The sequence below is a fragment of the Charadrius vociferus genome, unplaced genomic scaffold, assembly GCF_000708025.1.
Source record: "Charadrius vociferus isolate BGI_N301 unplaced genomic scaffold, ASM70802v2 scaffold858, whole genome shotgun sequence".
In the NCBI taxonomy this organism is placed as follows: Eukaryota; Metazoa; Chordata; class Aves; order Charadriiformes; family Charadriidae; genus Charadrius; species Charadrius vociferus.
This window is the reverse complement of record NW_009649724.1, coordinates 1,788,071-1,813,955: the sequence shown is the minus strand read 5'-3', so window position 1 is coordinate 1,813,955 and position 25,885 is coordinate 1,788,071. Positions and strand designations below refer to the sequence as shown.

At 54.6% G+C, this 25,885-nt stretch overlaps 1 protein-coding gene across 1 annotated transcript in view; it reads left to right on the top strand.

Annotated features, from left to right (window-relative positions):
* The window catches only part of LOC104291547 (protein CEPU-1), a 144,136-nt gene that overhangs the window by 97,916 nt on the left and 20,335 nt on the right, over positions 1 to 25,885 (top strand). Inside the window, exon 6 of the mRNA XM_009890792.1 lies at positions 16,028 to 16,153. Coding sequence (XP_009889094.1) covers positions 16,028 to 16,153 — 126 coding nt within the window. The remainder of the gene's footprint in view (positions 1 to 16,027; positions 16,154 to 25,885) is intronic.

Sequence of the window (25,885 nt, the reverse complement as noted above, 5' to 3'; positions counted from 1 at the left end):
TGAAGGCATCCTCCTTGCTTGCCTGGCAGCCCAGCGATGCTCGCGGGCCGGGCATTGGCAGACCCATGGGAGGATGCGCGCTGTTCCGAAGAAGAAGTAATTGGCAGGAGAACGGAGCTGAGGGGAAGGAAGAACTGGTGATTCATAGGACACACAGACCGTTTTCATTTCCTTCGTGTTTTTCTTTTTCGCGTACACCGAGGCTGCGGCAAATTTCTCTGTTTTCTTCCCCCCGGTGACCTGCTAACGCTGTAATCCGGTGTGTTGCAGCATTCCCCTAAGCAGTGCCGACATGAGCCCTTTGCAGCCCCCACCGGCCGCCCCCGCATGCCCTGGTGCTGGGAGAGCTCAGCGATGCGGGCCATTCCCCCCTCCAGCCCCCCGGGGGCTCGGCTGTTTGTCTCCTCCCGTGTGCACTTTCACGGCGGCACGGCGAGCTGGCAGTAACTCTCTTCGCTACTGCCTCGGAGACGCGCAGAGCGGCGGAGGTCGCCCTCTCATCACCCCTCTTCTAGCAAACAAGAGCCTACTCCTCTTTGAGCCTTTCTGAGCCTGCGAGCTCCCGGCGGTTCCCGTTCACCCGTCTTCTCCAAATGCTTTCAGGGAGAGGTCACCCACCTCACCCGGAGCCATTCACCAGCGGCTCCGCTAATCCCTTCAGCGAAGCGGGTGAGAGCGGGAGGCCGGCGGCACGCTGCGCCAACGGCTCTCCCGGCGGGGCTGGAGGAGGACCGGAGTCAACTGTAGGATCTGGAGCTCACCTCCTGAGCGTGGTGGGTCCCCCTCCTTCCCCCAGGGACTCATCCAGCCGGAGGGGTGGCACGGCAGCACCCGCGCCGCCGGGATGCGCGTCGGGCATCACCCCGCTGCCACGGAGGGGTTTCCAAAGTGCCTTTGTTGGGTGCGATAAAGCCGGTGGTGCTTTAATGAGGTCACTGCAGTTTAATGTTGCTGCAGTAATCTCTTTTGTTTTACTACATTAAAATATTTGTGGTGGAACGTTTGGACCACTGTAATGCGATAGCGCTACCTTAATGTTGCTGTTACCGTGGCAACGCTAATGGCGGCTCAATAACATTATTGCAATTTAATCTTACGACAATAAAATTAAGGGTAGAACCGCGAGACCTCGACAATGTAATGTTACTACAGTAACAGCATTGTTATCGTAATCGCAGGAGCAGAGTCAACTCGTTGTAGTGTAATATTGGTACCGGCGCTTTGTTGTTACTATAGTAACACAGAGCAGCCGCTGAACGGCGCGGCAGGGGGTGAACGGGAGGAGACGTCGGTGGTGCGCCGGTACTACAGCTACCCCAGCGTTGTCAGCGCAGGAAGGTCACGCCAGTATAAAGTCACCTTATTTGCCTAATTCCACAATTGCGGTGTTTTTATCAGGGCCTTTCCTCTTCTCCCTCTGTTGCCGGAGCTCTTCGGAGCAGGTCTGTTGTTTTTAGAGGCAGTAACTCTGCAGGGAAGGATTTAAAGCGCTGCCTCCATCTAGTTCCAGATCCTTCTGCCCGGCGTTTTTATAGCATGTGGCTGTTATGGAGCGATAACGTTTTATATTTATATGTCATCTTTCATCGTGAAGGATCCCAGCACAAGCTACAAATTATTGCGGTGCTGCAGGGCCAGGCAGGCAACCCGGCGCAGGCTGCGTGCGCCAGGAGGGGGTTTCATCCAAGGGCACCGGAGCTCTCTTGGCCGCCCCCGAGAGATACATACCTGTGCAAGCGAGAGCCTCCTTTGTTTTGAGGATTTATCCGGAGTCTTTGCGAGATGGGGCAGGGGTCTTTGTGCATCCCGAGCTGTGCAGCGCCCACCGTCGCCTGGGTGGGCACGGGGAAAATTTCTCCCCTTCCCAGCTGGCGGCACAGGTTGTACCGGGGTTGGAAAGGCTTAGTGCGGGCGGTGGGGTAGGGAGACAGGGAGGATCACCTCTGGAAAAGGCGTTTATTATTGCAGTGCTGGTTGTTGCGGGGGATGCTCTGCAGCTCGGCATCGGTGTTCCGTGCGGCCCCGTGCGTGGGAGAGATAGGGTAGGGAACGGCTCCGGCATATGGTGTCCCGATTGTGGGGTTGAACATCTCGGAGCATCCGTTCCCCAGGCTTGCTCCTTCTGCCCGCTTCTCCCACCCCAAATCCGATAGATGCAGCGAGTCTGTGCGCTGGCACGGAGCCGTTGCTTTGCAGAAGGCGCGGGTGACACCTCTGTGCCATGGGCTGGCTGCAGTTTTCTCCAGCCTCCAGGGGAGGGAGGCAGAGCTGCCGATGCGTCCTCAGCATCCTGCCCGCATCCCTGCCGCATCCCTCATCCCACCCGGGCCCCGCACACCCAGGGATGCGCGCTTGCCATGCCACCGCGCCTGTCAGCCACCTCTGATGCCCCGGTTGCTCTCCCGCACCCCTGAACTACCCACACCACCTCTTCACCTGCTTTGGCAAGCGGGGATTTATCCCCCGCTTCGAGCCCCCGTACTCCCTCCCGGCTTGTCAGGAGATCTCCATCCCTCGACAGCTCTTCTCGCTGCATTTGAGACTGGAATTTGGGTGCGCTGCTGCTGCCTGCCGGCATTTCGCTAGCCCAGCCACCAGCCCCAGCCCAAATCTGGGCCCGTTCAGCGAGGCAGCTGCTCGGCTCCCCTTGTGCATCAGCATTTGATCTCGCTCCATGGGTATTTGGACTCTGACCACCGTAGTAATTCCTTGTTTGTCCTTTAATAAAAGACCCGGGAGCCCCCCTGACACCGGAGCTGGAATCGGTGGGACCTGGGGCGTCCTGCGTGCCAGCGCTTCGTGGCAATCTGGTACTGCATCCATCCTGCCAAACCGGCTCCTCCGGGAGTTACATGTTTGAAAACACGAGCAGCGGCTCATCTCCCATTCACTGTTTTTCTCCATCATTTGCTTTATTAAATATTGATTTTCTGTTGCATTATTAAACCTTAAGTCCCGAGCATAAATTCAGAGTTGATACTTTAATCTGGCTCTTCTTTTTTGGCCTTTCGAGCTGATTTTTTCCGGCCAGTCCCTCCGGAGGTGAATCCAGAAGCGAAAGCTCGGGGAATCAGATCAAGCAGGAGCTGGGGGCTCTGCCCAAGGCGCTTTGGTCATTTGATGCAGCTTTTGCCACAGAAGGTGGTGTCCACGGGGATCCTGGCTGGCAATCCCACACGAGCCACAGGTGAAAGGAGGTTGGGGAGGCATCCGCCAAGCTTTTCAGGGCAGTTGGTGTGTTAATGGCGGGGAGAAGGATATGGCCCTCTCTTTTTATCTTTTCGTAGCGTGGGGAGATTGCAGTGTGAGAGGGGACTTTAGTCTGGAGCCGGTGCGTGGGCAGAGCGGCCATGAAGCATCCCATCCCTCTTTGCCCCCGAGGGTTTTTGCTGCCTTGCTCTGCCAAAATTGCTATACTGGGGAGCATGTGCTCTCTGCCGGGGAAGGAAACCGCAGATGGCCACATCTTCTCCTAAATGCATCTCCTAAAACACAGCTCCGGGGCGATGCTGTCCAGAGCTGGGCTTTTCTACCCTCCAAATCCCCGGCGAAACCAGAAGTTGCCAAAACTCCAGAGGGATGCGGGTGGTGGGACTGCCGCCAGTGCCGGGCTGGAGAAAGCCACCGGCCAGGCGGGACCGGTGCAAGTGGCCACTGGCAGGTTCCCACTAGCCAAGGTGGGTCGGCGCTGACCCGCCCCGGCTGGGCTCCGCTCGCCTCCCTTTTCCCTATCGGAGCGCCGCACGCAGCCGGTCGCTGCCAAAACCCCGCGCTGCCAGCAACCAGGTGTCTGAACATGCTTCCAGCGCCAAGATAACTCCGCGGCCAAAAGGGAGGAGGGGAAAGCAGTGTGGCAGCGCTGGCAGGTTCAGGAGGATTAAAAAAAAAAAGAAGGAAAAAATAAAAAAAGGCAGGGGGAGGCTTGCGAACATTTTTTGGGTACCCATCCAAAGGGGACGTGCTGGGCGGCACGAAACCCGCGCCTGGCAGCCGGCGCGCTGAGCAGTGATTTAAAACCGGGCTCCCAGCGGCGGGGAAAGAGGCAGAGGGGGAAGCAGATGTGAACACAATGCTGGAGATAAAGGAGAGGCCAAGGGAACAGCTGCCGAAAAGCCAGCCCGGCCCTGCCGCATCCCGCGGCGGGCACCGGGCGCTAGAAAACCTCCGGCAAATATCCCCGAGCTTTAAGGGATGGGGTCACTGAGCCCGTGGGGGGATGAAGGGGAGGACCAGGGGGAAAATGTGGTGTTTTCTGGTTTTTCATGGGTTTTGAAGGAGAGGTTGAAGCTTGGAGAAGGGGAGTGGCAGCGAAACGTCGGGAGAGTTGTGATCTTGTTCTGCCCTTCTTTTCCTGTGCTGCAATGGAGGAGAAAAGAGATTTAGCAAAGGAGAAAGGGGAGGAAAAGTGGGAAGCAGAGAACAAAAAGTCAAGGACGAATGAGGTGGATATGTGGTCCTGCAGGAAAAAAAAAAAGTGGAAATATGGTCTGGAAAGATTTCTGGTTTGGGTTTTCCGGATCTGGCTGGTTGTCTGTCTGTGAAGGTGGTGGTGTGGGATAGCAGCGAGTGCTTTTCGTCCCAGCCCTTGGAAATGAGGTGGCTTTGTTCATTAGTCCAGGGCCTTGGAAGAGCCGTACAGCACCGCCCCAGCGGGAGCAGGCAGGAGGACAGGGAGGTCTCGTTGCTCCGGGTGGACCCATGCGCTCATTTTTCATATTGCTGGTCCCATCTAACCAGCAGTAGCGATGCCCCAAAGATCTCAGCTCTGGGTTCCTCTCCTTTCCTCCAGTAGCATCTGGTGTAAGACTGGGATGAGGCAGCGAAGGTCGCAGACCCCGTCCTGGCTGGCTGTCCTACATGAGATGAGACAAACAGGTCTCAATCCACTCACCTAGTTGCCAAAACCTCCCCATCTCTGAGCCCTCACAGCGAACGGGCTCCCGGATTTGTACCTTGGACCAGCCTCCAGACGAGGGGTCGACAGAGATGTCTTCTCCGTGGTTTGCCCTCCTCGTAATCCCTCCTCCTCGCAGCCCGCCCGAGAGCTTCAGCCTTTGATCCTCCTCCTCTTTTGCAAACACTTCTCTCTGCTCGTGGAATTAAATCTCTCTCGCTGTGTTTTCCTTCCCTATCTTTTCTTTTTGGCCGAGTCTATCTGAAATATGATTTTTTTTTTTTACTTTTTTTTTTTTGCTCCTCCAGCAGCAGGACTATATAATTGATGGCCTCGCCAAGCTTTCTGAGCTGAACATTAAACCCTTTCTGCCTTGGCTCCGACCGGAGTTCATTACTTTTTGAAAAGCTTTGTTGTCTGTTTGTGCTCAGATGATTGTTGTTGTGGAGGGGAGGGTATTGTCGGCAGAGAGAGAGAGGAGGAGGGGGGATGGATTTGGCCAGCACTGCTTTGTAATCAAATCCCACTCTCTTTAGCAAATTTTCGAGTGGAGAAGGCCTCTTTTTTGCAAAATTGGAATACCCTCCCAAAGGCAGGAGCCTGAAACTCAGGCCCCTAATTAACGTGCAGCCGAAGGTCCTCTGGTTGTGCAAATTGCCTGCGAGAGCGATGCTCGCCGCGGGCTTAATACTCGGGGTTCTTGGTGAACCTGTTCTGGTCGTCCTTCCCAAAGTTTTGCGTCCCGGGAGCTGCCCCAGGAAGGGTGACAGGGCTGGCAGGGTCCCTCGGCCACCGTGATGTCCTTACTCTGGTGTTGGGGGTCACTGGGCGGGTATGTTTTTGGGCGATGCAAATTGCTTTCTGCGTCTTTCGACAAGTTTTTTTTGCCCTGTGCCGATGCTTCTTCTGGCTCCTCGTCTGCCTCGGTGGTTTTTCAGCACTTAAAACACAGCAAGGCTGAGGTGATTACAAGGATTGGAGATGCAGTGACACTTCCCTGCCAACAAGTAATTGATTTATTAAAGACATTACAATGCATTCATGGTTGAGCGTAAGAGTTTCCTTTGAACTGGCTGGAAAATCCAAAGGGATTGTGCCTGTTTGCAAGTACCGCGGGCAGAATAAATCTGCGCTCCCCCATCGCCTCTCCCCCCCGCCCTCCCCGAACCGCCGCAATTTCATTTCCCTTTGACTGGTGCGAGTAAATATCACAGCTCGACAACTCCAGTCCAGTGACCGGTGTGATCCAATTTAATAGCATTTAAAAATTCAAAGTGATTGTTAGCCAAATGGAAATGTAAGATTTCATACCCAGCCTGCCTTGGGGAGGAAGGGAAGAATGAGGGAGGGTGCGGGGGATGTAGACAAATGGACTAGATAAAAAATAATGGAAAGTAACTTAATTAAAGAGGCTCGAGCCAAGTTAAAAACAGTAATGATTTTGAATCGGAGAACCAGAGGTTTTAAAAATGAAAGGGGAAGAGGAAAGAAAGGAAAGGAAACTGTGGATAAAAAGCCTCCAAAATGATTAAACGGGAGGAGAAGGTGGCAGAGGAAGGAAGGGGTAAAAATAGTCCTTCCGTGAAAAGCAGGAGCACATGGGGAATAGACGGTGCTGGTGATGAGGCTGGGCATTAGAAAGACAAATAGGGAAATTAAAGGATGCTCTGGGGGGAGATAACTCCCTGCGGCTTTCCCGGCGTTCTCGGAGGCGCGAGGGTGGCCGAGAAGAAGGCTCGAGGGCTTCGTTTAGGAGAAATGGCAAATGTAGGAGCGGTCCTGATGGAACAGGAGAACAGCCCCCGCGCGCCTATATCCTTGCCTGGCGGTAGCGTCGCTCCCTCCTTTTCCTTTCCTTTTAACTCTGTCAAACACAGCCTATTTGGGTTGAGATTTGGTAATGAAATTTTAATTGCCCCTCTGTGGACACGGATATCCTGCTGTGCTCTCCCGCAGCCTGCCGACTAATTTTTTTTCTTTTAACCACGGCGCTCTCGCCTCCCGCGGCCCCTCGGCAATACCTGTCCTGGCCGCCATCCCGGGGCTTATTCCGGGGCCTCGCAGAAAGCAGGTGCCGACGGAGCATCGATGCGAACGGGCGCTTTTGGGGCGGGTGCTCTTCAGGCTTCGTTTCTCCATCCGTCAAGCGGGGATAATAACGCTCCCTTATCTCACCGGGGTGTTTGGACGATAGGGTTATTAACGCCCGCCCCACTGGCAGACCCCCGAGAAGGCGGAGGCGGTGATGTGCAGAGGTACCGAGAGAAGCCGGGCACCTGTGGGAAAGCCTCGTCCTTGGGGAGATGGAGCCGGGGAGGTGAATTGAGGCAGCAGAGACCAACCCTGCCTCCACCCTTCCTGGATTTCGCCAGCTAAACCTCCAGAACGCTCTTTTAAGGATGTTTTAAGGCGTGGGAAGGTTGATGTGCATCATCACGCAGACTCCGGCTCATTGGTACTTACTCGCCTGCTTGTTTCTGGCCAAGCCTTGGGTTGATCGTTGGTTTTGGGGCAGTCAGTGGGGATACTAATGTGGTGCCTTGGGTAGGGAGCAGGACCAGAAGAAGGAGGAGCGGGGATGGAGCCTGGAGGGCAGGAGAGCCTGCAGGAGCAGGACTATGTAGAGAAATGACTAAGGGGAAGCAGGAGTGGACCAGGGCATCTTTGGGAAGGCGGGTGTGCCTCCTCCGGAGCAATGGATGGGTTCACAAGTCTCGTGTGTTCCCATGGGGGAACAGGAGGAGCAGCAGCATCTGTAGGGATAAATCACCTCACCTGCGGTTCAGTTTGAACTGCTGAGCCTTGCCGACCTCCCGCTTTATGAACAGACGAACAAAGGGTCTGGTCATAAGGAGCAGCCTCCAGACCACCTAATCAGAGAGTAATTGGGCCGTGCTCCCTGCCTGATCCGTTAATTTTTCACCGGAGTCAACGGCAGTCACGGGAAGGAGCCCAAGCAGAAGCAAAGGCTCTGGCTGGAGTACGGGGAGGCACCTGCAAGGGCTGGAGCTCGGGAGGGACAGGAGGGAAGGGGCTGTCTGGGGACAAGGGGTGATGGCAACAGCACCCCGTGGTGTTAGGGACTTATTTTTTTGATCCACCCTTGCTCCCTGTGCCAGCAAGGGCAGCTCTCGGCACATCCACCGCTTGCTCCCCATCGCATCCCTCCCCTAGGCTGGATGCCGACGCAGTGCCTAGAGGTAGTTTGCAAGCAGGGATGTCCCGGTGGGCTGCGGATGCAGCTCGCATCCATCTGCTGTCTCCTTTTCCACGCGTTGAGCCAGAGCCCGGTGGGGCAAAGGCTGTATTTTCGTGTCTCGGTGGTACAGCACCGAGCGCAGTGGGGTCTGAGGCTGTAAAACATGTCGTAGGGATAAATGTAGTTGGGTAAATAGAGGCAGAATGGACACAGATAGAGGATACAAATAGACTTCAGTTGCAGTTCAATCAAAACTCGGGGCTCTCACTCCGTTCCACATTAACGCTGCGAATCTCAATGGTGTTTTGAAGTGAACCCATCAGGCGCCCGGCGCGGTGTTTCGGGAAGCGCCGCTCATCCTCCTGCTTTCCCTGGGCACGGGCTGCCGTGGCTCCTCGAATTAGATTAGTGTCAGTGCGGAAAGTGTAGTCATAAACACTTACTTTGTGCTCGAGTCAGGGGAGAGAGGGAGCACGAGTGCCAGAGCGCGGAGATAAGAACAAATATGCAAGAGCATAGTGTGTTTTTAATGGAAGGGAGATTTATTTCTCTCTGTGTCTTTTTAAGCCTCTAGATAGATCATAAAAAAACCCCAACCCAACCCACACACAACCTGTCTGCCTGAAATAGCCGAAATGTAATTTAAAGAGCATCATTTTAACTAATACTTCACTTCAGAGACACCTGCCCTATATTCATTGGAGATGTTGGCTGCATTAGAGCATCTGATTTATCTTTGGAAAAGGATGTTTGAGCTTCTTTGTTCCTGCCCGTCCCTTTTGACGAGCGAAGTGGCGCGGGGCCGGTTCGGCGTGCTCGGCCCTCGGCGTGATGCTCGCTCCTCGTGGACGGGGAGCTGGGGGGACACGGGGAGAGCTCCCCCCTCTCCGGCAGCGTGGCTGGGAGCAGGACCTGTGTCGAGATGTGGGGCACAGCCCCTGGCCCCTCTGGCTGTTTTGGGGGAGAGGAGCTGAGGTTTCACGCTGAGTTTAGCAGGACAAAGAGTGCTGATGGATCAGAGGGGGAATATCGTGTAAACTTGCTGCTCGTTGGTACAGGAGACTCCAGGTTGACTGGGATGTGATATTTGCAGGCATATCCACTCGGGATTCATGCCTTAAATGCTTCTCGGTGTACGTGAGCCCTAGATACACATAGGATGAAGGACTGTCCCTATGCAGAGATCTCCCCACCTACAGTTCCTGTGACTGCAGGCTCAGGGTACCTTATCATCTTATATACCGTTGTCTTTCTAATAAGCCTGCGAGGCAAGAGAAATGCTTGTCATTGTGTTGATAAAGAGAGACGAGACCCAAAGAGACTGTGTGTGTTGCCCAGGATGCTCTGGCGGAGCAGGGAGAGGTGCAGGCATCAAGCCATGCTTCTCTGCAGCTTAGTGACCTGCAGCACGGAGGCTTTTCTAATGATGAAAAAGAAAAAAAAAGAAAAAAAAAAGAAGGGGAAATTCCACAAATCGGGATTTTTCTGCCGGGATGTGACCCGGTGGAGGAGAGGATCCAATGTTGTCCCTCATCCCTCGGGAGATGGCAGCGCAGGGGGTGGTCCCAGAAAGCTCTGAGATCCCGTACTGCTTGCTTCTGCTGGGGGATGGCTGTCGAGGGCGAGGGAGCGTGGGGACGAGCAGGAGGAAAGAGGGGGAGAGGAGAGCTATTGTCAAATCCCTAGCTCGCCCTTTCTGATCTGAAGTTCACTTGTAATATTTTTCTCGACTCGGGTTGCTAATGCGTTTTGTTCTCTAGAGTGTGCGTGGCCCAACTTCCCGCGCAGCCTTTAATTAGTTTCTGGATGATGACATCTCCGCTGAGAATCATCTCGCCGTGTCCCTCCGATCTCGGGGGGAGATAAAGGAATCTAATAAAGTCATTCAGCATTTCTAGGTGATGGGTTTGACAAGCTTTGTATTAACAAGAAGTCATGTTCCAACTTTCTCGGGTGCCCTCGGCGCTCTGGGGCTCGTCCCCACGCGGGGACTTGTCCCAGGGGGTCTGGTGGAGCCTCCACTGGCGTCTGGTGGGATGAGAGGGGCAGAGCCGGGGACGCTGCGCCCCCGAGCGGGGTGAGACGGAGTCACCGTGGGTTTGATGGTCACCGTGGAGGCAGCTGTGAGAGAGGCTGTCGTGCCATGAGGAGAGGTGTCAGTAATGCCGGAAAGATGATGCAAGTGTCTTAAGGTTTCGAGATGCTTCAATTTTCTACTTTTTATGAGGCGTTGCTCAGCTCGCGGGGGGAATCCCAGGTGGCTCGGGGTGCCAAAACTGGAAACTAGATCCTTGCTCTGTGTGGTGTGCGTGGAGCTGAAAATGAGATCTGTCTAGACAGGGAGATGAACCGCCCAACAGCCCTTGTTTGTCTGAATTTTTCACAGTCAGCAACGTGAAAACTTTACTTTTTCATCTCTCGTATTTTCCTTTTTTTATTCATTATCATTGGGCTCATTTTAGAGAAGGCGATGAAGCCCAAAGCAGTGCCACGACTTACTTCCCTGGGGCATCCTTCTGTGAAAGCAGAACTCGGGTCTCCCAAACCTGAATGATGGATTCTGCCTGCTCTGTAAAGCTGCTTATTAATAGTCATGCTAAGCAAACTCTTGCTGGATTCCCCAAAGCTGTGGGGCTCGGTCTCAGGTGTTTCTTCCTTTCTGCGGTTGGAAAAAAAAGATGTAGATCCCTTCAGGGCCTGGAAAGCAGGGGACCAAATCTAGCCGGGCAGTGGCGTTCTGGGTCCAGGTTGGTGACCTGGAATGGTTCAAAAGCCAGGAAAAAGTCCTTGTGCTGGAGACCTGACTCTCCTTTCGTTTAGTGTTTACTCTGGCGTATCCCTTGTTGACTGCAGTAGGAGTATCGCTGATTTATGCTGTCGTAAGTGGAATCAGATTGAGCTCCCTTTTGGCACTTAGCTGTAAAGTTTGTCTGCAGAAACCCTGCTGCTTATGCGGTGAATTATACCCACGTTCACAAATACTTTACTAATGAATGATTGGAAACGTCTTGTTTCCCCCCTCCTCTTCTGAGTTATTATGGTGCCATGCCGTATAACCTGCTGCAGAGACGGGCATAAAAAATTTCGTGTCCTCCAAGCTCGGGAGAGCTGTGCCGCAACAGGCGCCGTTCCCTACTTGGGAAATCATTTAGACACATCTCGGTGCCGTATGACACATCTCATTACGCCTCGCTTTAAAACGAGCGATTGCCATTAGTTATTTATTAATTGCTTATTAAGGTCGTTACGTATGTCCTCTTCATTTCCCGGCTGCTTTCTTCACATCTTTGGCTGCCGCCGGCTTGGCGCAGAGGGGGCTTGCTCCCTCGGCACAGCCCAGCCCAACGCGGCACGCCGGCGGGGAAGGGGGCAACCGTGCAAACCCAGGGCAGGATTGGCACCTGTAATGGGAAGGTTTTTGTATACGAGCCTCCGTGACCGAGCAGCGGAGCTAGAAGCAGGCGCGAAAGCCGTGTTTGCCCTTCCTCGCACCCCGCCGACTTCTTCAATATCACTGTGTTGATATGATGGAAGGATGAAGCCCTCTCCGCTTTTCTCTTAATTATGCTTGTGTTAGAGCGGCACAAACTGATTTAAAAGCCCATTATAGTGCACCTGGAGTTGAAGGCACGAGTCCCTCAATTTGCTCTCTGCCTTCTTTAAAAAGGTTTGGAACACAATGGAGGGGAGGAGGCGCGATGGCGGTGCTCGGCACCTTCTCCCGACCCGGCGCCTGCTGCCGGAGGAGAGGAAAATGCTCCGCTTACAACCTGGAGGAGTTGGATGGGGCGCCTGATGTGGGGGTCCCTACCCTGTGCCCCATCCCGACTGGCTTTGGTGGACCCTTCCATGGCTGGTGCGAGAGTCAGGGGCTCCCTTCGACCCATAGCATCGCCACAAGCGGGGCTGGGGCACCCGGGGCTCCCCCTCGCCGAGTCCCAGAGGCAGGACCCGTGGTAGTAGCGCTCTGTAAAACATGGGGAAGTCTGTGGGTGACAGCGGTAAGAGGCTGTTATTAAAAGCAGAAGCAGCGGCAGCCTGATGTTCGGGAAGCTGCCAGCGCGCATCGCAGATCGCCTGCAGAACACGAGTCTGAATCTCCCTCTCTTTCTTTCTTCAAGACGCTTTTATAGTTGTTCTTTGTTGTTGCCTTTGATCTGAAGCAGATGTTGCTCATGCTGGAAGACGGAAGTTTGCATGTTCTATGACGGGGGACACAAGGCGCTCACTAGGCTTACCGGGAGAGCCCGCGTAGAGAGGAGGTGGTTAAGGCAAAAAAAAAATAAATACGCGGTTCCTCCTTGCAGGCACCCAACTTGATGAGGCTCATCTGAGGTCTCCTTCTCTATCCCTGGTGGAGAGGTTGCTCCGCATCCACACTCCCCTGATACTCAGGGCTCTCCTTGCCTCTCGCCTGATGTGTGGCTGAAATTTGGGGTGCCACAGCATCGGGGAGAGGGAAGTACGGGCATCACCGTGGTCATTGATGGCTGGGGAGGCAATGATGATAGGAGATGGCAGTGCCAAGGGGTACGTGCATGGGATGCCTGAGCTTTTCCACCTGTGTTGGCTCTGGGATGGGTGTTTGGAGGTGAAAGTGTCGCAGGGGTATCGCCTGTGCCAGTGGCAGGAGGATGCCTGCGCGCCGGGGAATACATCCGTGTAGGCAAGTGCATATGCTTGGATCCATTAAAGACATATATCACCTGACTGAACACCCTCGAACGTGTAACGCGCCATATGGTTTGGTTAAATATTTAAGCAAGCTGCTTTCTGTCCCAGGGACTCGGCGTGTACGAGCAGGGGCCAGATCCGGGCAAAGTGGGGGCATGCCCTGGGCTCCTGCGGGGGTCTGCCGCGGCTGAGTGCAGCCCAGAGACCTTTCCCATCCCCGTGGCGAGGACAGGGGGGAAAAAAGAAGTTGTCAGATCAATAGAACACCAGCCCATCCCTGGGGAAATCTGCGCTGTGTCACTGGAGCAGCTTGGCCAACACTGCCATGTTTAATCACTTCTGAGCAAGAGCGATGCTGAACACAAAAGGACTGCCCGCAAGGAGCGGGTTCCCGCCTGGGAAGCCGGCATTTATTTAGCTTTATTTATTTATTCATTCCCATAGGGGCACAGCTCCATCTGCGTCCCGCGTTCAGCATAAGAAATCTCTCCTCTGCCCTGTTGCCGCAGCAATGCCAACTGACGGAGACCGCGTTTTAATGCAGAGGGAACAGGAGCAGCGGTGACCATTAAATAATATTAAAGATATACTGGCGATCACTTATTTGTTCAGCTCTCCCTCCCTAGTGTGGTAAAAGCCTGATGACATACCTGTTCAGTCTCCAGAAAGGCATTTTAAATAGTTCGTGTGGTTAATTATTCAAACGTTTAATTAGCATACAATAACTGTCGTGTTAAATCCTACCACCGCACATTTAATTTAAGGGTTAGCTAACGACTTCGCTGACGTTGTCGCTCTGGTTTACTTCCCAGCCGTTCCTGCCTCATCTCATCCCCGGTGGGCTGCAGTAAATCGCCTTTTCCCGAGCACGTCCCGAGCTCGCCGGGGCAGGGTGGGCTTTTTCCCCGGCGCACGGGCGGCTCGAGATGCTTTTGCGCTTGTCGGAGAGCATCGCAAAGTCTCCCATGGCCCGGCCAAGCAGCGACACGATCACCCCTCCTCCTCTCTCTGCTCTGAGCGGAACGGCAATCTCCTGGTGAATTGCTGAGGAGGAGGACATAGCGCTCGGGTTGTGGGAAATCCAAGTTTAATTTGTTTTAATTATGTTTTTAGACTCTGGTCAGTGGATTTGATTGTGGATTTTTGGCTGTGGCGTGGGCGGGCGCAGAGCCGTGTGCGCGGTACCAGACTCGCGGTGCAAAGTCTGAGATGGGGTGTGGTTTTTTTTTTTCTAAGTCTCGGTGAGCTCCGCAAAACAAGCTGCATTGGGTTGATGGGGATTCAGTCGTTAAAAAAACAGAAAGATTCCTCTGTGATTTAGCGAGCGTCGCGTCGAAGGAGACAGATATCGCTCTCGTTTTGTCGGGACTTATAGCTGGAAGCTGTTGCTTCTTCGCAGGTGATGGAGGGCAATTCACTGCGCCTCCGCTTCTCTCTTCCCACCTCTCTGAAACAGCAATGGAGAGACCTCCTTGGCCTATTTTCCGCATCCAGACCATCTTTTTTCAAAGCACACGTGGATTTCCTAACGAGCGGTCCCAGCCTCGCCACCAACACGGCAGGGCAATCACCGCGCAGTTATAATTAATTGCACCTCCTCAATGGACTACCTGCCTATTGGCAGAGCATCTCCCAGCTCCATGTGGGCGGTCAGTCCCAGGAGGCATGTGCCATCCCCTTACGCTGGGCTTAATGACACTGGCCTTAATGACACTGATGCATATTAATATTTCTCTCGGTGTCGCCTTCCTGCCCTCCGTTGTCCTGCCCCAGAGCCCCCACTGTTCTGGGAGCGTCTGATCCGTTCTTGTCCTCCGGTGCATGATTAGCAGATTAGCCGTCGTGCCCAAAGCAGCACAAAAATGAACTCCCAGAAGCCCTTCAAAACAGAGAATAATTCATTACCCACCTTGATTTCCACTTAAAATGTACTTTAACTACACTTCCAACTACAAACCCTAAATCACCCTCATGTTCACAAAAAATCCATCATTTTTTATTTTATTGCACGGCACTGGCATGACATAATCCCTTCCAGAGCGTCTTGGAGTGCTTTACAGATCAATAAATTACTTACCTGCGCAGCAGAGGCAATGCGTTGCAAGGCCATTGCAGTCATTCCGGCTCGGAGCGACCCTGGGAAGGTGTTGGAGGGAGGGAAAGGGGTTGTTGGGAGTGGGGTCCCGGTCGGGAATAGGGATGTTGCAGTGGTCTGGGATGCAGCTTCCAGCCCGGGGAGGGCGGAAAGGAGCGGGGATGCTTTGCAAGTGATTTGTGACTCTCCTGCAAAGCACCGCAGCGGGATGCCAATCTGCCGCTAGGCTCCGGAGAACGGCTTGGGAAAAAAGAAATAAAATAATAATAAAAAAAAAAAAAAAACAAAACAGCCAAGGAAGGTGATGGTCTTTATTATGTTGTGCAGGTGCAGGCTGATAGCAGCAGCCGGTCGTTTTTCTCGTACAGCACGTAGGAAGCTCAGCCCTCCCCGCCAGCTGCATCGCCTCCTCCGCTCGAGGGCTCCCCGCTCGCTCCTCACCCCTTCCCCTTCTCCTCACCCCTTCCCCTTCTCCTCACCCCTTCCCCTTCTCCTCACCCCCTGTCCTCTATGGGGGTCCCCTCTTTGGCTCTTGTATCTGACCAGCTCCTGAATGTCCATGATGGCACGATGGGCTTTCAACCCAATTGAATTTCCCTTCCTTTGCACGGCGGTAGACCTTGGAGGCTCCTCGGTAGACGTGTCACCTTCATGCGCGGCTCCTCTCGGTGCTTTTGTGGTTGCGGGGGCATGGCAGAGAGCTATGGAAAGAGCTGCCAGCCTCATGCGTGCTTTTGGGTGCTCTTGCTGCACCAGGCGCGATTGCTGCCTTCCCGGGGACTTCAGAGGAGGTTGGCCACTGTTTTCCCAGTGGGATGCGGCTCTGCTGGAAGGGGTTCATCATGGCTGGGGGACAGGATGAGTACTGGAAGCCTGTGGGCGAAGAAGTACTGTCTCACGCACCACAGAGGTGCTGAGGAGGAGCTGTCTCGAGCCTCCCTAAAATGACTGAATCCCCTCTGGCTACCGTTTCTTCCTGCTTCAACCCGATTTTCTCTGCCCCCCCCCTTTCCCCTGTGTGTTCCTGTCAAGTCAGATGAGGGTGATGGGCTACCGCATATCTTGTGGAGGGAGGAAGGATATTCAGCCTCCTTCACCCACCTTTAGAGATTTGAGTCGGAGCAGAACCAGTTGCATTTTCATTTCCCTCTCTGTGTCGCTGCAGTGTCTCCGAAAATCACCGAGATCTCTTCTGACATCTCCATCAATGAGGGCGGCAACGTCAGCCTCACCTGCATAGCCACGGGCAGGCCAGATCCCACAATCACCTGGAGACACATCTCGCCCAAAGGTAAGAGCCAAACCTTACCCAAAATATTCCGGGGAAGGCACAGCGCCATTGGCGAGCGGCTGAGGAGGTGTCGTTGGCGGGTTCACCTCGCAGCTGCGAGAAGAGGAGGTGGTGCGCAACCGAAGGATGGGATTTAATGCAGGAATTGGTGGCTTTGGTGGAGAAACATCCATCTGGGTGGTCTGGGAGAGGTTTTGCTCGTGTGGAGGTACCGTATCGGGGTTGTCGTGCTTAGGAATTGAATGTACTCCTCTGGCCCTATTTTGAAAAGTTTTCGGGGAATTCTCGCACGTTGCTTCAAAGTAGGACTGTAAATAGTGCAAATGAGCAGGAAAACACAGGAAGCATTAATTGGTGGCCTTGTTAATTGGTAAGCGAAACCTGAGCAGAACAGCGTGGGTGTGACTGCTGGGAAGCAAATTCCCATACGTGCCCGTTTAGGATCCTGTTATTTCCAAACCCTTTCCCAGCTGGTTTTTGGCATTGGTTTTGCATTTTGCTGACAGGTTATTCCCGGGTGAGGTTCTCACTGGCGAGCTGTGGGTGAGATGTGGGGGTTTTGGGTGGGCTGAGCCATCCGGCCAAGGGGCAGTGCCCGGCTCTGGTGCCATCTAAGCACTTGTGTTCAACCTCAATCGTTCTCCCGCTGAGGTTTTACCAACGTGGACTGTTGTCCCAGAGACAACTGCCTCAAGTTCTGCCCGGGGATGCCCCGGCCGGGCTGTCCGGCAGCCGAAGGAGACGTCGCAGCGGTGGCAGTGATGGATGGCGCCGTGTCCGCTCTCTCTGTTGAGCTGCCCGACGATGGCTGAGGTGTCTCAGTGCAGCTCCATTGATTTTTTGCTCTTTGTCTGTGCCGGAGCAAGCTTCTGGGCCAGACCCATCGCTCTCTGTAGCGATGCTGAGTCGGCGGCGTCTCAGCCCCTTCCCTTGACAGGAGCCTCTAAAATAAGCATTCCCCTCCCTGGTGCACGTGTTGGCTTATCCGCCTTAGGTGGTCGTGCCTCCCAGACGGTGGCCGTCGGTCGGGCTCTGTGCGCGGGTGAATGATGAAATGCAGTGCCCAGGGCTGTGTGCTGCTCTCCGGCCCCGAGTGTCCATCCGTGGCATCTGCTGTCACCGCGTCTGTCACCATCAGGTGGCATTTACGGTGGAGGCAGGCCACGTGCTCCCACCTTGAAGCCTTTTCTTCCTTCTCCTCTTCCCCTTGCCTACCCTGACAACGTGGTTTTGTCTCTCTCAGCCTCCTCGCTGCCTGTTTTCCCTGCAGCCCCCTTCTTCTCCTTCCCGCGTCCCCTCCTGCTCCCCAGGACCCTCCTCTCCCGCTCCCGTGCCCCTCGCTGCCTTCTCCCCTGTGCCATCCATCCTCTCCTAACCGGGCTCGGGGCTTACGATGCCTCTACCTTTCGCGAGGGCTATTTTCTGTGTTTGCTGCCATCCAGCAGGTTTCTTTCCCCAGGGAATCTTTACCTGCGCTTGAACCAGATGTTTCCATTTTACTTAGGACTTAGCTGCTATGGAAACTGAGGATGCACCAGGAGAGGAAGAGTGAGCTAATCAGAAATTACCTGTGGCGCCGTGTAATTTGCAGCAGCAGCTCTTACCTGATTTGGGGCATGATTAGGCATTCTGCTTTCAAAACTCAAAGGGAACAAATGATCACAGAGATTTACTTGAGCCTGGGCTCCCGCTGGCGGAGGGTGCTGAGCCCCAAGGTGGCCCGAGACCACTTCGGTGGCTGCCTGTCTCCGTAGTCAGCTCCTCTGTTTCTCTCTCTGGGTCTGCCAAGCCACTGAGGAGGGGACCTCTACTTCTCCATTTTGCATTCAGCACACATAGGAGAGAGGAGGATTGGAAGCCCAGGGACCGAAACGAGAGCCAGAGCAGGTGCAGAGAGGTGCTAGCGCAGATGCCGAGCCGGTAGCCCTTTCCCTAGTAGGATATACTCTTAATTTGGAGAGGCAGGAGCGAGTGGGGACCCTAAGTTAGCTGCCGGCCCCTCTTTTAGTTGTAGGTCTCCCTCACCACTCATCCCCGGGGAAGTCTTGAGCGAGATGCCTCCTGTTCCTTCTCGCCATCTTTCTCCGTCTCACTTGGAGCGGTGGAGAAGAGGGACCGGGGAGAATTAGTTAAGGGAAAGACAGTGCATAATTTAAGGGTTTACATAGCGGATGGGTAAGCGGCTCTCGCCAGTGTCACTGGGGAGAAGCTTTGATAGCGCTGTTTGTGCCAGGCATGGGTAGACCAGTAGCTGAAGGAGCCGGTCCCCATGCCTACGCCGGCAAGTGCTCCTCTGTGCAAAGGCACTTCACGAGCTTTATTATTTTCTTGGCGGCTGTAAGCCTACTGTGCGGCTCTTGGTGGGAAATGGAGCAAATAAGAGTGTTTGCTCGCCAGGGGAGCGTGCGGTCGGGTCCTTCAGAGGATTTACACTGAGAGCAGCCCGGCTCCCCGGGGACTGATTTCACCTGAGACCCTTTTCCTGATGCTCCCTCGGCCGCTCGGCTGTTTTCTCGCTGCTGCTTTCCTCTGGTTCGGTGCAATATGCGTTTTAGGGGCTTGGTCTGGTAAGCTGTGCTGAATTTTCACGTCTGCAGTTGTTGCCACATTATGGGAGCCACTAAGCCTGTTTTGGGGGCTCCGTTTGGTTCTGAGGGCTGGAAGAGTTTGCCGCAGCCAGGAGGAGGAGGGCATTTTTGCTGCATAGCTCAGGAATCAGAGAATCATAGAATGGTTTGGGTTGGAAGGGACCTTAAAGATCATCCAGTCCAACCCCCCTGCCCTGGGCAGGGACACCCCCCACCAGCCCAGGTTGCTCCAAGCCCCGTCCAACCTGGCCTTGACCACCTCCAGGGATGGGGCAGCCACAGCTTCTCGGGGCAACCTGCGCCAGGGGCTCACCACCCGCACAGCAAAGAATTTCCCCCTCATATCTCATCTCAGTGTCCCCTCTTCCAGTTTGAAGCCATTCCCCCTCATCCAGTCACTCCATGTCCTTGTAAAAAGTCCCTCCCCAGCTCTCCTGGAGCCCCGTTAGGGACTGGAAGGCCACAATAAAGTCTCCCCAGAGCCTTCTCTTCTCCAGGCTGAACACCCCCAACTCTCTCAGCCTGAGTGAACCCGAGGAAGAGTTTCTCGCTGGTGAGTGGCAGAAGCACTGGCCCCGTCGGTGCCTCTGTTGCCGCTCAGAGCCTACCTGTGCCCATCCCCATCTTCCGGCCATGAGCAAAAAAGCAGGAGGCTGGCTCTGCAGAAGGGTTCTATGAACCATTCCAACTGAGTCCAACCACAATCTTTTGTCCCTCTGCATCACCCCTCTCCATCCATTTTGATTTCTTCTCGCAGCAACGCGGCACTAACCCGTGTCAACGCCTGTTGGTGCAGCTGAACAGGTTGAGGTAGAACAAGAAGGGGTAGCTGGTGTAGTCATGACTTCTTCTGCCTTAGTGGAGGAGGCTTAAGAACTGTGGGGGACCGCCACCAGAGCTGCCGGGCTTCGAAACCGCATCAGGCAGCCAAGCTCTGGCACGCGATGGGGCGGCTGCATCCCACCTTTGGCACGCCTGCAGCCCCGAGACCATTAGGCCGGCAGTCAAGAGAGATGTCCTCAGCAGGATGAAGGGAGGGCAAAGAGAGGATGTCGATAACCATGGTCCTGATATAACATCCAGCAAGAGGGCAGCAGCATCTTTCCTGAGGAGACGCAGGTTTTGCAGGGGACTTGGACACCGGGGTCTGAAAGGCAGTGTTGTGTGTGCCCACGCATTTCTGTGTGCACCTATAGGTGCCGAGCTTCTCTCTTTTTTTCGAAGGCTTCGGCTGTATGACGGTCCTCAGCCTCGCGGTGCCGATGCCATCTGTAAACTGCGGAAAGCTCTTCTAGTTAATCGTCTGGTTTGGGTCACTCGGGTGTTTCCATAGTTACGGGGCTTTTTATTTATTTTGGGGGGTAACTCTGAGGTTGTCATGGCGATTGCCGTATTTTCAGGGCGGTTTTCATCTCTCGGCGGCGTTCCTTGGCTGGGAGAAAGTGCGGCGGCCTGAGGTGCCGGGCGCAGGGCGATGCCAACGCGCGCGGAGCTGCTCGCTCGCAGAGCTAACCGGGGGGATATTTATCCCTGCTGCGGACACAAGACTCGTTGTGCCTCCCGTTACGCTGGGGAAAAGCACTGAGGAATTGAAGTGTGGGCTCTACCGGGAAGGACGAAGGCTCGGCAGCCGCTCCCCCCCAGGAGGAGGAGGCACAGCTTAGCAGTAATGATAACGAGGAGTCAGGCGGGAAGCGTGGTTATCATGCCGTGATGGGGCCAGGGACACGAGGAAAGGGTGTAAAAACGAGGTGTGTGCATGCAGATAACCTTCAATGGCACATCTGCCTGGCCGCACACCAGTCTGCCACGTGCGGACGTCCTGAGCCAGAGGCCGCATCCAAGTCGTCATCCTTAACGACCCTTGATGGACTTTTCTGCCATGGATTTGTCTAATTTCTTTTTGATTATTGCTGTAGTGTGATGGATTCTGGTGTAAGGCTTAAGGCAGCGGCTGCCAGGGTAGGAAAACATTACGGTTTGGCTTGATGGTGTATTTACTCGTAAGAGGTCTGATCGAGAGGTCTTTATAGCAGGAATCCCTCATTAATCTCCGGATTAGGCTGGGTGCGGAAAGCTAGATCCCGTGCGGAGCCAGAGTCCGAGCTGGGATTTGCGGGGTAGGTGCCTCCCGGGCCCTTCGCAAGGCAGAGGCACGAGGCAGGGGCGATGCTCGGAGGATGCCCACATTGCCACTGCCCAGATACCCTCTGCGATCAGTCCGTTTAACCTCCGTGGTCCTCCGCGTCCGCCCTGGAAGAGGTACAATAGCGGTCCCTTGTCTCGCAGGACCAATGGGAGGATAAATGTATTCAAGACGTGAGGCACTCAGATGCAGTAGTAATCACAGCTTGTATATGCACTTAAGATAGATGAGACACGGTGGCCTAATGTGACAGAGGTCTCATGAGATCATCTGTCTATACATCAGCAGCAAACCAGCGCAGGGACTCTGGGAGAAGTCCGGTATATTTGGATATATTGATTCTCTCTGGCTCTTGGCGGGGCTTAAAAGGAGAGGACAGGCAACTGCAAAAAAAATCCACCTTGAAGAGTTGCTTGTCCCTGGGAAAGGGACGTGTCCTCCCTTCTCCCATTGAGTGCATCACTTGCCGTCTTCATCTTGCCAGCGTCCGCTCTGGACAGGAGGCATCGCTTGGGGTGCAAACAATTTGTAGGTTGGGCATCAGATATGAGGCACCGAGAGACGGGAGATCCACTTGGGTGGGGAAATCTCTGCCTGCTTCCGTGCCATCTTGTCCCTCTCAGTGACCAGCTCGGTGTCCCGCAAGATGGCTCCTTTTAACCCTGCCTCAAGTCACCTAATTAACTTAAGACTGGAGAGCCGTGCTCTCTGCTGGTACGTTTAACCGGGATATTTCTCTGGGAGTGAGCAGATGGTTTCTGTGAGGCTGCTTCTGTGTTCATCCTGGGTCTCATCTTTTTGCGCTGCCTTTTGTCTCCTTTCGAGGTGGCGTGTGAGCCAGCACAAGCGATGTCCCAAAGAAGGGCAGGGAGTTGTCCTGCCACGGCGGTAGGATGGAGCACAGAGCCAGCCCTGAGCTGCAGCATTGGGTTGGGTTGGGTTGGCCGCCATGCTGCGCGTGAAGTCCCACCTTCTGGCACCTCCTTGCGTGCATCCCTCCCAGTCTCATGGTGGTCAGGTGTCTCGCAGAGGCTCAGCCGGCTCGTTCGGTGGCCGGGCACCTTGTCCTCCTTCCAAGAGGCAGTTGCGGGCCTGGGCTCCAGCAAAATTAACTGAAGCATTTCAACCGGCTCCAATCCTGTCGGCAGCTCAACCGTCCCCTTGTTTACTGTTGAAATAATTACTGCTTTGCCATAATATTAGCTCTGAGCCGTGACTCCATTACCATTATCGCCGGAATATTACCCATTTATTATCTCCCAGCAACCCTGGAAGATGAACACTAGGCTTCAGAGACCAATTGTTTTACAACAGACAGGATCTTGGTGTGCATTGTTTAATGAGGTAAACTACATTATAGCCGGCATTAATTTGGCTGCGGTGCACTCCACTAAATCATTGTTAACCTGTAAATCTGCCACCGGATTTGATGTGCGCTTAATCAGCGCGCGCCGGACAGATCGGCCGGGAAAAGGGTCACCGGTGGCCCGGCTCCGTTTGCATGGCTTGGGACACAAACGAATAGGTTGCGGTGCTCTTGGAGGAACAGGACTTTGAGGTGGACACTAGTTTTGTGCGTGGTTGTGGTGAAGGAGAAGCTGGCAAGGGATTGTTTGCGAAGCATGGGGACACGTGCCGCGACCGGCAACGGCATCCTGCCCAGGAGCAGGGTGAATATTCAGCCCCTTGAGTGCCAGCAGGTTCCCCGTCGGCTCCAATGGGAGAAGAATCTGGCCCAGTAGGAGCCAGGATCTGGTGGCATCATGTCATGGGCTCCAGGGTTTACTTTCTTCAAGGAGCAACTTGAACCCGCTTAGCGTGCCACGTGGTAAGCGCTTGGCTGTGGGTAGCTCCTTTTAGCTGATGCGGCCTGATGCCTCCTGCTCTTTCCACGCAACGGGAGATTATGTACTTGTACATGTGTGTGTGTGTGTGTGTATATATATATAAGTAATATTTTTGATTCCCTGCGTGGTGGAAATGAACTCTTTTAGCTGATTAGTTTGTATATTTGGCATAGCCGCCTTTAAAATCTGCATCTTGGTCCAAAAATAACAAGACCCCTACCAGCTACAAATGAGGCGATGTCTTTCCCTTAAAGAAAAGGAGGGGAAAAAAATAAAAAATACACCACCAACCTTCTGGGCTTGAGCATATTCCCTAAACATAGCTTTGCAATGTCACGCTTTCCCTCCTTGCCGGAGGCAGCGCGCGCTCGGCTCCTTATCTCAGCTGGGGGAGGCGGGTGGGCTGCTCGCCCTGCTGCCGGTGGCTGCCCTACCTTGGAGCGGGGGGACAGTGGGCAGCTCTGCCTGCCCCCCCGTGTTTTATCCTTCGGCTCATCCCATCAGGCACTGGCCACCTTTCCTGCAAGGGCGAGACCCGCAATGGGGTGGCAAAAGGCCCCAGTCGTGCTGGGGACGGCGGTAGCGCAGAGGGAGCCGGCACCCCGTGCAAAGCCACGGCGATAAGAATATGGGAGATTTGTTTTTCTCGCTCCTGAGCTGACCCATCTGCGTGATAATCCGGTCAGCCCTGCGTACGCAAAGCGGCGGCAGGACCGGCTTCGGGCAGGGGGGGAAGTTCCTATTCGCTCTCGTTGCCTGGGATAACGCCCTCGCCGCCCCCCTGCCCGAGCATCCCACCCTCTGCAATCCTTTCTTCATCCCTAGCGGTGCCTTGGCTAAACCGTGGGAAGGAAGGGGAGATGTTAGTTATTTCTTTGGCGCGGTGGGAGAAAGCGGACAAAACCCAACATGCCGCCGGTGTCAGCTTGCCGGATTTTCTGTCTCCTCTTTAGCGACGAGCGCGGCTCCCTCCTTCCCTAGTAAACGCGTGGCTTTGTGTCGGCGGCTCACTCCCTGCCTGGGACTCGCCTTTCATGCGGCCGGCGTGGGGAAGAGCAAGGGACGGGAGCGTCTGAGATTCGAGATCTCTCCACACAAATTAAAACCTTTTATCAGCCCCTAATAGCTGTGCAAACTAATTATATTTGGGCCAAACTTCGCCAGCGACTCCCCCGAGGTATTATTATAAAAATCTGAGCTGTGGAAACGCGTCCCCATTCTGTCAACACCAGGTCGCTTCAGCTATACAAAACTCAGCTCGGGCTCGTTTTAGCTCCTGTGATGTGCTTTGCATAAGCCGCCGCGGTTGTTTTTGGGGAGGAGAGAGCCCGTGCTGGGCTGCCTCACGTGTGGCCCGGGTCTGCCGAGCCAAGGGCAGGGCTGGGTGTGGGCGAATGGCACCGAAATATTTATTTGCGCAAGCCCTGCTGGCCCAGCTTGGTCTCCCACCGCTCCCCCACGGCCATCAGTGTGGCATCGGGGCTGCGGCCACGTGTGTTGGGTACCTCCGTCCCTGCGGGGCCGGGATGCTGTGATGAGGGGTGGGAAGGATGCCCGGAGAGGCAGTGGAGATGCTCCAAGCCCTGGCAGGATGGGAATGAGCAGAGGGTGGATCCACTGCCCTGCCACGAAGCTGCGCGTGGATGGTTTTCCTGGCACTGGCACCATGCTGGGGGCCTTCTGGGGGTGCTGGAGCTGATTTTCCCCTTGAATTCGTGCTCCTCTTCTTCCCAGCGTTCCATTCCGCTCCCGTGCAATATCTGCTCTGCTCACCGAGCTTGCACGGGGCAGGGCACCCAGGCCAAAGACATCTCCGGCGGTCGCCTGCCTGCACAATCCATCAGTGGAGGCAGTGCAGAGAAACACTTTGAACCAAACTCCTGCCCTCCTGAAGCTTGCCCCAAAGGGGAGGAGGTTTTTTTCCCCCCCCACCACCATTCCACTGCCGTCCTTGCGCTCTTACCCTGCCCAGATTGCCGGCTAATGGGGTGGAGCTAGCGCGAGCGCTCTCTATTAATGGAGCAGAATATAAACAGAATAAAGCCTTCATTTCCCGGGCGGTGATTTCATTATTAATATACTTTACAGTTCACAGGTTGTTCATTTGCTTCCATGTTTTCTCAGCTGGTGTAATCTGCGGCACAGAGTGAGAAGAGTCATAAAATTTCCATTTCCAGTTGAATGTGCGTCCAATTCGCCGTGAAATGTTTCTCTCTGTCGTGAATATTAAGTGCCCGAGGAGTCGGTAGCCGCAGGGTTTAGGCAGGGCAGGTTTGCCAGCCCCTCTCGGCATCCCGGGGGAGACCTGGGTGCGGAGAAGGCGAGGTGACGAGGCGAGGTGTGGGGACCGAGGGAAGGACCACGTGGCGGAGAGAAGAGGGAGGGAAAGGGGGGAGGAGAGAAGGAAACTGTGCAAAATATGCTGGACGGAATGTTGGGAAAATTTGGTAGTCTCAAAAGAAGGGACGTGATGGGTGAAGGATGCTCTCCACCTCATTTCCCCATCCTTGACGTTTGGCGGGGAAGATGTTGCACCAGTGTCTGCTCCGCTTTGTAAATCAGTTGTCAGTGTCTGTGCTGGGCCAGCGCTCTGGGCGTTGGGGCTGTGCCCTTCCCTTAGCCTGAAAATGGGTAGAAAGAGAGTTTCCTCTTCTCTGACGTGGCTGAGGAGCGCTGCCGCGCTCGGACGGGCAAGGAGCTGAAACGTGCTCGCGAGCCGGAGCTGCTCAACCGCCCCGCACCAAACTGAACAACGGCCATGAATAACCCCGTATGCGCAGGCACCGTTGCACACACAGGGAAAAAAAGTGCTTGTCCATGAATTGCAGGGAAAAAAAAAGTGTTCTCATGGTGATGCGGCCAGCAGGAAAAGCGGGGAGATTTGTCACGTATTTAGTGTATTCTTGCATGGATTGTAGCAAATAATATACCCTGGGGGTATTTAAAAGACGTGGCGCGGTTTAGGGGTGGACTTGGCAGTGCTGGGGTTACCGACGGACTGGTTGGTTTTAAAGGGTCTTTTCCCACCGAAATGATCCGGTGGTTCTAAATCGAAGGCGCTGGGGCAGGGCAGCAGGGGTTTGGGTGGTGGCAGTGTTTTTGGGGGCAGGCGGTGCTGCCGTGGGGCCAAGGCAGGCAGGCGGGGGAGGCC